The sequence below is a fragment of the Acipenser ruthenus genome, chromosome 4, assembly GCF_902713425.1.
Source record: "Acipenser ruthenus chromosome 4, fAciRut3.2 maternal haplotype, whole genome shotgun sequence".
In the NCBI taxonomy this organism is placed as follows: Eukaryota; Metazoa; Chordata; class Actinopteri; order Acipenseriformes; family Acipenseridae; genus Acipenser; species Acipenser ruthenus.
The window spans coordinates 67073069-67088230 of NC_081192.1; the positions used below are offsets into that span (position 1 = coordinate 67073069).

General features: G+C 37.3%; 1 protein-coding gene across 1 annotated transcript in view; it reads left to right on the top strand.

The window, feature by feature from the left end:
* Window positions 1-15162, top strand: part of bmp6 (bone morphogenetic protein 6) — a 79703-nt gene that overhangs the window by 44303 nt on the left and 20238 nt on the right. The window contains exons 2-3 of the mRNA XM_033999813.3: window positions 7283-7475; window positions 13897-14045. Of these exons, the coding sequence (XP_033855704.1) occupies window positions 7283-7475; window positions 13897-14045 (342 nt within the window). The remainder of the gene's footprint in view (window positions 1-7282; window positions 7476-13896; window positions 14046-15162) is intronic.

Consider the following 15162-nt stretch of genomic DNA (forward strand, 5'->3'; position numbering starts at 1 on the left):
TGTTCAGGTTGGTTGGACGACGCTTGTGGACCGCAATTTTCAAATAGTGCCACAGATTCTCACTGGGATTGAGATCAGCACTTTGACTGGGCCACTGTAGGACATTCACCTTTTTGTTCTTGAGCCACTCCAATTTTGCTCTGGCCTTGTGCTTGGGATCATTGTCCTGCTGAAAGGTGAATTTCCTCCCAAGCTTCAGTTTTTTAGCGGACTGAAGCAGTTTATCTTGCAGTATTTCCCTGTATTTTGCTCCATCCATTCTTCCTTCAATTTTAACAAGATGCCCAGTCCCTGCTGATGAGAAGCATCGCCACAGCATGATGCTGCCACCACCATACTTCACTGTAGGGATGGTGTGTCTTGAGGCATGGGCAGTGTTAGGTTTGCGCCACACATAGCGCTTTGAGTTATGGCCAAAAAGCTCTATCTTGGTCTCATCTGACCACAAAACCTTTTCCCACATCGCAGCTGGGTCTTTCTTTTTTGTTTTCCCTCTCTCTCTTCTCTTTTCTCCATTTTGTCTGCTGTCTTTCTGTTCTGTCTCAATTCCCAAATTATTGTTTATGTTTTGAAACTTTGGGATGGCGGGATGGCTGGGTGCAGTGGGAGGGATATGAGTGGGAAGGGTGAGATATGATTAGTAGGGGGGCGTTAAGGAAAAGGGAGGGACATTGTCTTTGTTAACTTTTGTAACTTAAAAATCTGTAAATTAAACTTAAAAAAATAATAATAATAATCAGCCACTACAATTGTCACCTCACTGATAATTAACAGGGAGGCGGGCGCACTTCATTATCTAGCTCTGCTATTGGCTAAGGGAATACATGAGCAGTGAAAATGGAATCTTAAAAAAGCAACGCGTGGAAGTATTTTGAAAAAAGTTAAATGAGACCACCGTGCAATGTAATCTCTGCAGCACTTCATATCGCAAGTTAAATGCTCATTCATCTAAAATGCAAGCACCAATCTGCTACTTAGGAAAAAAAAAACACAGAATGTGGCAAAAAACAAACAAGCAAGGCGTTTATTTATTTTTTTCTCTGATTATGTACAGTATATATTTTGACCGTTGTTGGGACATTATATTTTATTTTATTATTGCATGTTTTGAGTTTTCAATTAACAGCGCAGGGATTTCGCAAACAGTAAACTCAATTTCAGCTAATCCGTGTTTTTCACTAATTCGGGCTCAAGACGGTCCCAATCTGCAAAGATTAATGGGAGTCTATTGTATGTGCTTGTTTGTATGTGTATGTAGTTGTGTAGTTCAGGTTTTTTTTTCTTGTTTCACATTGTTTCTCAATTTTCCACAATCCTTGGACAATGCTATGATTATTGCCACAATCATTGGCAAACTCTGTTTGTTTGCAAGTACCTCCAGCTCCCAGAATTGCATCCTTTTGTCCGTGTAAGGTTAGACGCACATGTTGCAGATAGTCTACATAACCCTGAAGAAGAGACTTTGAAAGTGGAACTTAAACAAAAACGCGACAAAACTAAATCTTAATTCACAGAGAACGACCATCTTGAAGCAGAAACACACAAGTGACACGAATGACAGGCTTGTTGTTGATTTAAACACTTTCGCCTCTGCGGGTCTAATATTATGCCATGGCTTCATTTTGTAATCTGGTTATTTATTTTACAGTTGAGGTGTTTGGTTGAAATAAAAGTGCATTTTATATTATTTTTTTTATTTATTCCTGAAAACTACCCCTTCCCCCATGAATCTTGGCCCCCCCATTTTTAGAAAGGCTCCAGTGTCATTGACGGCAGGCATAATCATTACATGTCCCTGCTTCAATTAGCGTTCCTGTGTAGTATGTACAGTAATTTCGTATGATATCGCACTGTGGGTTGGGGGATGTCACAGCCTGAAACCATTTCAAAGGGGGGCCCAGCAAAAAAAGTTTAAGAACTCCTGATCTAGTGGACATTAATTCTAAAATAATTTCAGTAAAAGGAGTACATTCTAAAGCCGACCATTTATTTATATGTTAAAGAGCAAAGTTATATGAGCTGCAAAAGACATATAAGGGTATAAGTACTGTGTGGGAGCCTTGAGCAAGGTTCTGGCAGACCAGGTAGTACATTACTACCGGCTACTTTAATTCTGTTCAAATGTTTCCAAAAACAGACGTTGTTGTATTTTTTAAGTTTTGAAAAGGACTTACAGTAAAAAGTAGGTGGCACTTACAGTAATCACAGAGGATTCAAATTATACTGATATTTCCTTTGTGGTACTGAACAAATTGAAATAACAATATTCAGTTTTGGCTGTACTACAAATTATTTGCAAAGGGTTATAAAACAATAAAAAGTGAACCTGCATGCAGTGTAGAAAGAGGTAAAGCATGCTGTGACACAGACCACCGCATTGGAAGTTACCTACTGTGTATACAGGACCAAGTTGGGTCAGGTCACATTTCTGTTTTTGATATTGGTGGAAACTAGGAATTGGTCTCCAGCCAGGTCTTAAACTTTCAGCACTAGGAAGCTTGAAGCACATAACACTAAAAAAGCAAAGGGCTATCAAAATGCACTGAGCTTACAATGTCAACACAGTGGAATGTAATATATTGTATTCTGTCTGGTTTTAAATCTGAATGTACTCATTGAAAAATGATATTTTGAATGTGCAATCAAACTGTGCTGGAATACACTGAATCTCAAGCAGCTTGAGTTTAGTAGCTGAAGTTCTTTCTTAATTTGTATTAAGTCCCTGACCTGTGGACCTTAATTACATCCCTGGAAATAAAAGTTAAGCATATCCTTTAATTATAAGTCCTTGTGCAATTAGTGACCGAGGGGAGTCATTAGCATGTGCTATTTGGTTCCCTTCGGAGCTATAAAAAATTTGCAAAGAGTATTGAAGTATAATTACATAAACACATCTGAATTCTTAAAATGCCTCAGGCACCCATGGTTTTTACTGGGTTAACCATTGGAGACTGCTTTCAAATCTGCCTGTCCAACTGTTGCATGAGGTGCTGGGATATCTCATTTAATTTAACTGGCTGTAAAAGCACCGGCTTCATTTCTTTATAAACATAGTAACAGCTTTATAAGCATTTTAACAGCTTTGGTTCAAGGAGGTTGATGCCAGTATAAATGTAAGTTAGTAAAGGAGTAAGAACATTTCCTTTGGGGGGTAAAGCTGCTTTTCACCTTTTCATTTCAGACTGAAGCCCCAACTCTTTTATTCACTGTCAGTCAGCCTTAAATGATACTGGTTTATTGAGCTCTCAGTATTGAAGATGTGAGCAGGCCGTTGATATACTGCAATTCAATATGTTTACTTTGCCAATCATACATTATTAATTTCAGTTATTAATCATAAGTGCTCCAAATCGTCACACCCAATCTGCAAAAAGACAATCATGATGCTGTTCAGAATGTGTTCATGCTTTTTTGAGGTACTTGCTTAAATTAAGGAGAAAAAATCTCTTTAGTCCAAACTGAAATACAGTAAACACTAACATGACTTCCACTTTTCTCTGTCTCTACATTGTCATTTTTTTGCACCTTTCCCCATAACTTCGCCACTAGCTTCCGGCAGTTCATAGCTATTACCCCGCTGGCTCTGATGTTTGTTGGACTGCCTTCAGGTGAGGCGCTAAATTGAATCCCTGTGGTTTACTTCATTATGGTGTTACCGTCTTTGTCCATTACTGGTGGTGCACACATGGAGCTGGTTTAGGACTAAGAGCTGTAGGCTGCTGGACAAGTGACATCAGTCAAAGGCTGGATTTAAACCAAATTATTTGAGATGCTAGATTCACATTATTTAAAACATTTTGAGGCAGGCTAACTGTGTCTGCAACATGATATTGACCCACTATAGTCACAGTGCAGATGATGGCTGCGGGTAAGAGATACCTGATTTTAAGTATTTATTTATTATTGTATGGAAAGAGCGTTATACCTCAAAGATATACAGGAAATAAAGCATTCAATTGATATTTCTGCTGTTAATTTGGGATGACGTGTTTATTGCTTTTGAAATAGTAGATTACACAATTGAGTCAAAAACCTTAACTGCCAAAAGCAAAAAATAAGAGACCAGTATAGATGCAAGCTCTTGATTGTCGGAATGTTGTGCATGATAATTATCTGGCTGGACATTGTCATGCACTACGTGTTGATTCCACGATTGATCCAAATTCTTTATTTTATGTCAGGAAATACATTTCCTTTTAAACCTGGCTGAACAGGAACTTGAGACCACAATATACTAAGCCAATGTGTGAAAATGACTTCTCAGTAAAACATGAATGTTCCTTGAATATTCTTACAATATTATAGCAATCATTTGTCAAAAAACAGTAAAAAAAAAAAAGGGAAACTATCTGTGTAGAACAAATAATTAAGTACACAATCAGAGACCACTGATAATAACATTGTCAAACTGAGGGAATGCACATACATATTCAGCAATCTCCCAAGTACTACTGTTAGCTACTGCAAACATTTAATCAATGATTCTCAGTCCTGGGTACCTATACACTAGTCTTCAGGATGAAAACTGGGTGTCATCCACCTAGAAAGCTTCTGCAGAAGATCTGATTTGTATGGCGTGAAAGGATTGCCTTGTACTGTTGTGCAGAGCTTTTCCTTCCCACTTTCTGCAATGTTCATATTCCCAGAGATCAGTGGAGAAAAATGCATTTGTTCAGAGTTGTTTTTCTTTGTGGTTGCGGGTGGGCGGAAAAGACGAAATGTGGTTTAGGAATTAAATTCAGACAGCCGCTGATCTCCTCTCGGGGATGCTATGGAAAACATTTAATGTAAGTGCTGCAGCTGACCACTGATCACAGCCGTCCACCTCTAAACATTTGATTCATGAATTCTGAATAGATGATCTAAGGAAGGAAGATCTATTTTTCTGCAAGCCTTTTTTGGTTTTTTTAGCTACTCAATTTGATTTAAGTGTGCTGCTGCCCATATGAAAGTGTTTCCTATACAATAAAATAGTTTTGGACTGTGATTACCTTCATTTTGACATTGACTTGCAGGTTTAGTAAAAGGAATTTAAGATTATTTTGTTGGGTCAGACAAATAATAGATAATACAATTATCACTATTTTCACAACTGGGGGTTGGTGGATCATTAGAGCCAATAGGTGACTCATTCGAATCCCTGTTCATGACCTGGGTAGTTAGTTGTATTGCCCAGGAGAAATAGTATTGGTCTTATGAACATTATAATTAGAGCCCTGTGAAATTTGTTTTATTTTTTATAATTTTGTTTTATTACATATACACGTTCATAAAACAACTCAAATAGATGAAAAATATGTATTTACACTGCCCTACCATTGTGGTGCTGTCATAATAATTGCACATACAGCAATCTACCCATTAAAAAACAATAGGAACTGTAGTTCAATCCCATTGCATTCATTCATTCAAATGAATTCAAAACCAAAAACAGAATTTGCTCCAGTGCAAAGTTTGCACCACTTGAAATAAAACAAAGAATTGGCATACTAATACAAATTATAAGCAAACAAGCCATATTTTCTCCAGGAATAAACAGCTAATGCTTAACAACGCTGTCTTTCGACTCCCAATCCAGCCGACAGTTGCAAAATCTGCACATCATTATTTTGTCACCGTCAGCTGCATACATCCCCTCATGCTCAAATTATTTGCAGCATTGTTTAATTGTTATGCGCGGTTTGCATTTTAGAAACAAACGTCTCTTCTCTTTCGTCAGAATCTGAATTCCCAAACGACTCACTCCAAATTATACATCTGCGCAAGTGCTAGTCAGAGCTTCCGTTTCCCTTCAGACTGTCTATGGTAACGGCTGAGCATTGACAACTACGATTTATCTTTTTGTATAAACCTCCCAACTTAAAAATGTCATTCTGTGTTTGCTTTATAATGATTTTTCATCTTATTTCGCTTTATATATTAATTTAGTCTTATTTCTTTTTATATATTTTGTTTCATTTTATTTCATGCTATTTTGTATTTGTGAAGAACACGGGGCTCTAATTATAATGTATCCAGATCATGCTCCTTCATTTTCTGTGCCCAAAATAGCCATTCGTTTCAGTCAGAGCATCAGCATGATCTGGTTACACGAAGATGTTCAGACAAATCCTCTTTCTCCTGGCAAACAGTCTAGAGTCAAATCTGAGAACTGATCTTTGTTTTAGTCCTTAGCTGATTTATGAATAAAAATATAAAAACAACTGGTTATGTGGAAATAAGACTGCATTATCGAATTAGTGTGTTGTACTGTAACGCTTTGCGAAGTTTACTCCACCTTCAAGAGGCTACTCAGTAATGATAATAATAGACTTGGGCAAACACTGACAAACCATGGCAGATAAAGTATGCCTTGCATTGTTAAATTGTAGTCTGACATACTCCTTGGTTATGCCATGGGTCACCCATTTGAATTTGTCATCAATACATTTTTGCTTACAGTAGTATTCACAAAGGCAAAAAACAATTGCAATTTTATATTGCCTCCAGTGCCACCAATAGTTATTTTATTAGAAAACCTTTCATTTACATGATTTACTAGTCAATATAACTTGGTGCCTAATTAAAGAAAGCAAAAACAGGAATAAAAAACATTCAAAATGATTACTCAGAATATCTTAGTTACAGCTCTTTTCAGAGGAGACCTTACTGATATACAGAAGGCTTTACCAGTCACATATGCTACATTTCCAGCTGCACCATTAAACCAGTCTGTAAAAATCTAATTCTAATATCAAACTGGGGCTGAGGCCTGTTCAATCTGCAGTGTACGATACAATGTGCAACGTGACGCTACACAAGTCAAAGATCGCTTTGCGTTTTTTGTATACAGTAGCTGCCATTTATAAATAAATCCACCTACCTCCAATATGTCCCTGATAATAGAAGTAGTTCCCAGACATTTTTTTTCTGCAGTCCAAGGTTTAAAACCCACCTCTTTAGAAAGACTAAAAGAAACTTAATACATTCAATGACAAAACATTTCGGCGAGAAATATTTTTCAATGTCTTCTTTTTGAGTACAGTCTAGTAAAACCTATAATGTCTAAACTAATTGGGAATGGGGTATGTGTGAAATTGATGGATAATAACACTGTAAAATGATTTCTATCAGAGTTACAGCTCTTTTACATTAAGAACAATAAAAACGTAGAGCATTACACTGTACTGTAAATACCAGTGATAGAGGGGTAGCGAGAGTATTTTCTATGACAACGGGGTAGAGGAGCCTTGCACTCTGATTGACTGTTACTGTTTTTGTTTTCTGTGTTTGTTTTTACCAGTGGAGTACGACAGAGAGTTCTCACCTCGCCGGCGGCATCACAAGGAGTTTAAATTCAACCTGTCTCAGATTCCAGAGGGGGAGGCTGTCACAGCCTCAGAGTTTCGCATCTACAAGGACTGTGTTAGCAATGCCTTCAAAAATGAAACCTTCCACATCAGCATCTATCAAGTGGTACAGGAACACAAGGGCAGGTAGGGTATCTTTTGAACACAGTAGAGTGCAGTAGAGCAACCTTGACAAAAAGCTAGGGCTAATCTTTTTATTGAAATGGACTTTACCTAGTGTTAAGCATAGGATGTTGCGCAGTAGAAAGCATGTGAAGATTGGATACCAAAATCTACATAGCAGTTATGGCAAGGGAATCCTCAATGCCAGATTCTCCAAACATGAATCCCTTACCAGTAGTATCTTCTTTTATGTAAGACTAATTGATTCATCAATTAGTCTACTTACAAAAACTAGGGGGTGAACTATGCATCAACAACTGAAGCTGCAGAGTCACTTACAATAATAGGTGTGTACGTCTCATTTTGGGCAGAAACCACCAGCATTCACTGTAGGTTCCCAATTAGCATGGTATGATAAAAACAATATTTTGTGTGCATCTAGCTATACCTGTTTAGAAAATACTATTTAGAAATGATCACCTTTTCTGGTCAACAAAGCTGAACTCCTGTGATGTTTTCCAGCCATGCAGTTCTTTAGATTAGCTACGGCTTGACTCTGTGAGAAGCATTATTGTGTATTCTGGTGGTAGCTTTTTTTAGTGATTGGAGAGTAAAGTTTTAGAATACACAACTACAATTTACTGCATACTGTAAAACACAAGTTGAGGTTTGCTCTGTTAGTCTGGTTAAAAATAGCAATGGAGAGGGCTTGAAAAAATATCTGGAAAGTGAGCTTTGGGTTCTACTGCTGTTCCTGACCAGCAATATATCTCTTCATATTCACCCTTATGCTCTTTTTCTGTCTTTCCATGTCTTGTAAATGACTTCTGAGGAGCAGGATGGTACTGTTCAGAATGGGATGCTGTGGCAAAGTGGTTAATAGTGTGCAGGAGCAGGTGGTCAAAGAACAGACAATTGTAATCCAGATTTTTATTTGTTTTGTCCAGTGCCTGATGGCAAAACAGACAGTAAGTAATAATGCTGGTAAGTAATACAGCGGAATGTATTACTTACGTTTATAATCCCCAGGTTGGTCCTGAAATAATAGTCCCGTTATTGTATCCCCACATTAAACACAAAACACATACACAAGTCCTTTTACTGTGTGAATTAGTGATTGTGGCTTAGTTTATTGTGAGTTTTTTACGAGTGCAGTGCTGTTCCGGGTTTGTGCTGGCCTCCGGCGACGGCTCCGGAACGTGATAGCTGTCTAGTGATAGATAACAAGTAACAAATAAACAGTACAAAACAAACACTCATGATTATTTCACAATAATACAGATCCTTCCGGGTCACTTTATATTAACCAAAACGAAGGAACAGATTACTTCGCTTCAAACCCTATTTATACCGTCACACATGACCCCTTGGTCCTCCAATCCGTGACTGCCACATAATTTCCCTTCCGGATCAATGAGTTAGTGTACCGAAGTTCCGCCCCTTTTCTAAATGACCAACTTCCTTTAAACCCTCAGAACGAAGTATCCGGCCAAGTAGTCCAGGGTAATCCCAGATTTACCACCAAGAATCATTGTCTTTCTGTCACAGATGCATATGGGAATATGATATTTTAATGGTTACTCGTCCTTTTCTTGTTAATGCTTTTTTATTTACAGTATGCACAGTATTACATATACTCTACCTATATGTATGTAGTATACTGCTCTAAAAACATTTTAAAATATATTTTTACTACGTTATGCTCTCTAATTTGTGGTTTATTTTGAATTGGCAACAGGTTTTTCCTCTTACTAAGAAAATAATCACTTTCTGCCTTAGTTCAAGCTACATAAAAATATGTTCAAAAGAATTATCATTAAGGCTTCTGTTTTTTCTGTTTTTATTAATTTTATTTTTCTTTGCTTATTTTGAGCTCTTTTTTAGTTTTATGTAAATAGTTTCTTTTCGTGGCTTTCGCTTTTTATATACTATATGAAATTATTGTTTTCGGCTACTTTCCAAAATACAATGTATAGTAACTCGTCAGTACTTGCACACTTAAGTTGTACCTTCTTTCCTTTGCTGCCTTCTACAACGAAATCCTTATGGTCACGGGCACATTCTTCTGGAGTTTTTGTGTCTAGGCATTTTTTTTACATTTCACCACAATTTGCAATTCTGTAATATATATTCGCAGACAAAAGTATTTGGGCAGTTACATTTTTTTTTTTGAAAAACCACAAAGAAAGTGATTTCTATAATTTTTAATTGTTCTATTGAAAGCTATAAATTAAAGTAGAGATTCAGCTTTATAATAAAACAACAAATTATTACATAACATTCATAAAATGAAAAATAACATGCAAAAACAAATTTCATACTTTGACAAAAGTATTTGGGCAATCAACATATTTTGTATGAAACCCATTCGTTGCTAATTATTGAAAATTATCATGATTGAAAACCAACACCTGATGATAATGATGTTCTAAATAAATACATAGTGATCAAGTGCTGAAAAATAAATTGGAAATTTGTGATTCAAAAAAGCATTTCGACAAATGGTTAAAACTAAAGAGTACAGCAACGATCTCAAAATGGCAGTGATACAACTAAACGAAAAAAGGAGAAACTACCAGAAAAATAGCAGAAAGACTTGGTTTACTGAAAAGCAATGTGTGGGCTATTATTGACAAACAAGGGAGAACAGGAACAACTGCAGCTAGCTCCAGATGTGGAAGACCAAGAAAGAGTTTTGCAAAAACTGGAAGAAGAATCGTTCGAGCAGCCTGGCAAAATCCTCAGATTACTGCAAAAGATTTGACACAAGAATTAAGAGAAGATGGTCAAGAAATTCACGAGCGAAAAAAGCGATTGGAGTTTTCCATTAAATACTTGAAGAAGCCTGATGATTTCTTCAACCAAATTTTATAGTCAGACGAATCCAAAATATAGCTTTTTTCACCAAGAAAGCAACCATATGTTTGGAGGAAGAGAGAAGAAGAATTTAAAGAAAAGTTAATCATGCCCAGTGTTAAACATGGTGGAGGTTGTGTGATGGTATGGGCTTGTTTTTTTTTTCCTTTGTATTGTAGAAGGATCAATGAATGCTGCAAAATAATACATTTTGCACTCTCATTTGTTACCCAGTACTAGACTGCTTATTGGACAGAAGTTTGTATTCCAGCAGGATAATGACCCTAAGCATTCTGCGAAGTCTTCAGAGGAATTTCTGAAAAAAAGGAAGATTACAGTTATTAATCGTGTTGCTTTAGTGTTTAAAAGCAAGCTGTTTTTTTTCTATATTCTACACTTTGAGGACATGTATACAGCGTTCTTCCTCAAACTATAGTAATGCTAACTGATGGCTCTGGCAACTCACATGCCATGTAATGTTGGATTGGAAGTAACAATTCCAGTTAAGCAAACATTTTTTATTTTGCATTGGTTACTGACAGTTCCACAATCCTCTGACAACCTAGCTAATAGATCTGTGTTGTTACTTTGGGTTGCAGAAACAGCGATTGGTGTAAAAATGTTTGTTGAGCATGTATACATAAACTTTACATCACTGATGGAGTGTGACCATTCCTTTCATAGTTTTGAAGTTCTGTTGTTGCTGTCATTGCTGTTGTTGCAGACACAGTTGGTAGAATCCTGGGAATGGTGGCACAAAAAAGGTCTTTACTTCAGTCTGTAATTTGCTCTAAGCCAAGTGAAATTGTTGTAGTGTAATACCTCTTGATAAGACTGCTGCACAGCAACAGTCATTTGTTGCACCATATGTTTAAAAAGGATGAGAAATTATTTAGGTGTAACAGGGGTGTGCTGTTACGGTGTGGGTATCCACTGAGAAACGAGAGACAGAGAGGGTTTGATGTTGAAAACGCCGCTCAGGCATCTAGGTTTTATTAACAATTAACACACCGGCAGGTGCAGTGGTAGGTGGCCGCCATTAGAGGTACTGGGGTAGTCCTAGTGTGGAAGGATATATACAAACATGTACATGGAAATACAAAAATACAAAACAAAACAGTTCAAAAACAATAAACAAAAGCTGGCCAAGCTCAGGCTATACACTACATCCGCTATACAGGGAGGTCCCCCACCAGAAACCTTCTCCCTAACACAACTAAATTCAACTGTTGTGGCTGTTGTAGCTCACACTGGTTACACACACACACACAGTTGTGAGGATTCCACCCATTCACCTCCAGGCTGGCTTTCCAGACCCTTTCAATTAGTCAATTAACACCTGGCCACATGCTGCACATCATCTTTCAATTAGGCAGAGAGGGAATTCTAACTTCTCAGCCCTGCCATATCTAGCACACACTTTGTTTCCAAAAATTAAATACAGCAGTTTTTCTTTACAAACCTCACCAAATATACATTACCTTAGGGGCAGGCCTCAGCCCTGCCACAGTTGGAAGCAACATACACACACACAGCACTGATGCGAACCATAGGTGTTGATGCAGGAATTAATTTTATACTCTCTGAATTCCTCTAAATATAATTGGTTGATTATAGTTCAGAATTAATAATAAGCACATTGGGTAAGAAAAAGCCACGTTAGCTCATTGTTACTGGATCTTACACAAAAGATGCTAATGTACTAAGCAGTTATTGAAGCTAAACTGGTTTTGACATTTAAGTGCACAACATGTAATTACACAACATATAATTACAGCAGTCTGATTAATGTTTCAAACAGGACAATTCTTGCAATGTTAAACATTTTTATTAACAGATGATTAAACGTTTTAAATTTTCAACGTTCGTCATTTGCTTGCTTGTTTGGCATTCAGCTTCGTCTTTTGCATATTGCTTGCACATTGTATTTCTTGGCTGACGTTAACACTGCCAGCTTCCTTCTTGTGAGGCCAAAGGTGAGGGGGAGGATGGGCAGGAGGTGGAAAATGCACAGGCAACATGGGGTGGAGAGTTTACATTTACCGAGCTACTACTGAATGATAACTACAATGAATGTGAAGTTAGGTTTCTTGTCCTGCTCCATTTCTCTAACTAGTTGCCTGCCTCACCTGCAGGTTTTAATTTTTTCATGTCACCAGCTGAAACTTTGACACCAAGTGTGGTCATCATAATTTATATCCCCTTATCTTTCATTTCACAATTACAGTACCAGCCCAAGCTCATGTGGCACCCCTACTTAAATTGGTCTTGACATGTCCAGCCCTATGAGCTACTTAAAGTGCAGACTGATGTGTTAATTATCAGAGGGTAGGCTGACTTAGAAAAAAGAGTCATATGGAAGCTTTAAAAATGCCTTAATTAATGGCTAATGAAACAGTAAAGGGCTACTGATGCGTAACAAAATGAAATTCCCAGAACACCTGGTTAATTGCAGACTTTGAAGTCCAGCAGAGTGGAGGTTCACAGCCGTGTTGGATGTGATTAATCCGCTTTGCCTTTTTTTTTAAATCTCTATACTCAAAAGAACAGCGCTTTATAGTTGTAGAGGAGGCATTCAAATTACCAGTGTTATTGAAAGCTTGTAAAAAAAAAAATGCAATTCTACTGTACTGTTTAGAGGTGTGGGTGCATTGATATGTTTGTGTGCAGTATGTGGCTAATCTGAAAGGCCTACATTCCAAAAGGCGATAAAAGTGCATGCAGTTTAATAAGGAAAGGACTTTCCAGCTATATTAGCTGTCCCAGCAATGAGAGGACTGTGAATAATGAAAATGAGTCTGTCATTAAGTGCTGCTGTCCCTGGGGTACTATATTGTGTACGCCAAGGGTCATTCCAGAATTATAAAAGAGTTAAACCCAATGACCAACACAATACTCCTCAGATACATATTCAGGGATATTTTTTTTTAACTTGTAACTTCTCATGGCTGGATATGGTGCAATATTGACACAGCACAAAATAACATACTGCTTTGGGAAAATCTTTTAACCTGTACCTGTACCTGTACCTGTACCTGTACCTGTACCTGTACCTGTACCTGTACACGCACCCATTCTCTTTCTTAAACGTACTGTAGAAACTACAAAGTGGTAAGAAGTTATTCTAATTGCGTTGGGGTCTGCATGCACATTTTAAAAAAAAAACATTTATTTTGATGATTAGACAACATTTTTTGAATGTATTATTCCTCCACTTACTTTATATTAAAATACCCCCATAGTCCACACCTATCAGTATAAATGCAAATACAACTATGTAACTGTCTGCCTCTGTCTGTCTGCCACACTCTGCATGGTAAAAAACATAGCTGTATTGATTTTGCACCAGTCTTCAACAAACGTTTATGTTATTTTACACTGCACCCTCCTACAGAGGTTTCACCCTAACCTTGCACTTATGAATGGATTATGAGAACACTCTGTAGGTGTCTGTGCTGGTTCTTTAACAATTTAGTCACAGCAACAATACCTCAAAGATGTTTTTGGTGTCTTCAAATTTGTCATTGCTAAAACATTTGATGTGGAGTTCTCAGAAAAGGGGGTTTTAATAGATATCTCACTTTTACAGCGAGGCAGATCTGTTCCTGCTGGACACACGGACACTGTGTGCTGCGGAGGAGGGTTGGCTGGAGTTCGATATCACTGCCACCAGTAACCTTTGGGTGATGAACCCCAGACACAATTTAGGCCTTCAACTCAGTGTGGAGACCAGCAATGGTAAGTCTAAGATGCTTAATATCACTCCAGTTAATGTCATTACATGTAATTATCCAGACAGAAAATAATAAATATTAATCAGATTTATCATAAAACTGATTTACGGCACACTTAATGCCACTTTGGGAAATAATGGCATAAGATTTGAAAATTGTTGTAAAATATTGAAATCTTTTGACATATGAAGTAGGACACTATAGCATACAGAAGACTGCTATGTGCATGTTTACATCTTTCTTTAGTATTGAATTGTTACAATGTGTTGTACATGTACATGAGTAGTAGACTGCACTGACCAAACATAAATTGTAGAAAACACAATTGTAATTAATACAATACATATAAAATAGACATATTTGTAGTATCAGCACTGAGCAATTTTGTTAGGATATTTGTGAAATCCGATTCTCACACTATTTTAGCTCCGTCCCTTTGAACTGATATTAAAAGAGTTTTACTGAAGTGAGCAGTGACTGCATATAATTATTAAAACACTTGCACTTGGAACTGCTACAGCAGATACCTATTCAATGTGTACAGAGGCATGATAGCAATAGAAATGTAAGAAACAGTGGAAACAAGTGGAGGCCATTCATCCCATTGATATCTACCCCTTGTTAGTAAACCATAAACCCCAGGGCAGGATCCATTGTTTCTTGTTATTACAGGTTATAAACATGTTATTTAGCTGCTCAAACCCCACCTTGTATAGTTGTCAAGATGAAAAGGCATTGCCTAGCTTCTGTTCTGAACAGCTTTATGCTGTCTTGTCCTGCTGTATTCTGAAAGAGAATCTTGAGGTGACCTCAGGTATACCACTACTGGTAAGATTATGTTCTTCAATCCTGTCTTCAAAGCTCACAGACCAATGCCTTTTGCCCTTATTTGTGTTTTAAACTAGGTACAGTAGAGAATAGCTTTCCTTAATTTATACTGGTAGAGAAGTTTCTTTCAAAGCCCTCTTACTCAAAGTTGTCTGTAGTTTATGTTTGTTGTGTCTTCAGAGGCAGTCACCCAGTGTTGATTAATATGTTGTAAGGACACATTTGTGGTGTTATCAGATGTGTACACACAAACCATTAGATTCGAGTGCTTGTGCATCACTATGAGAATCAGA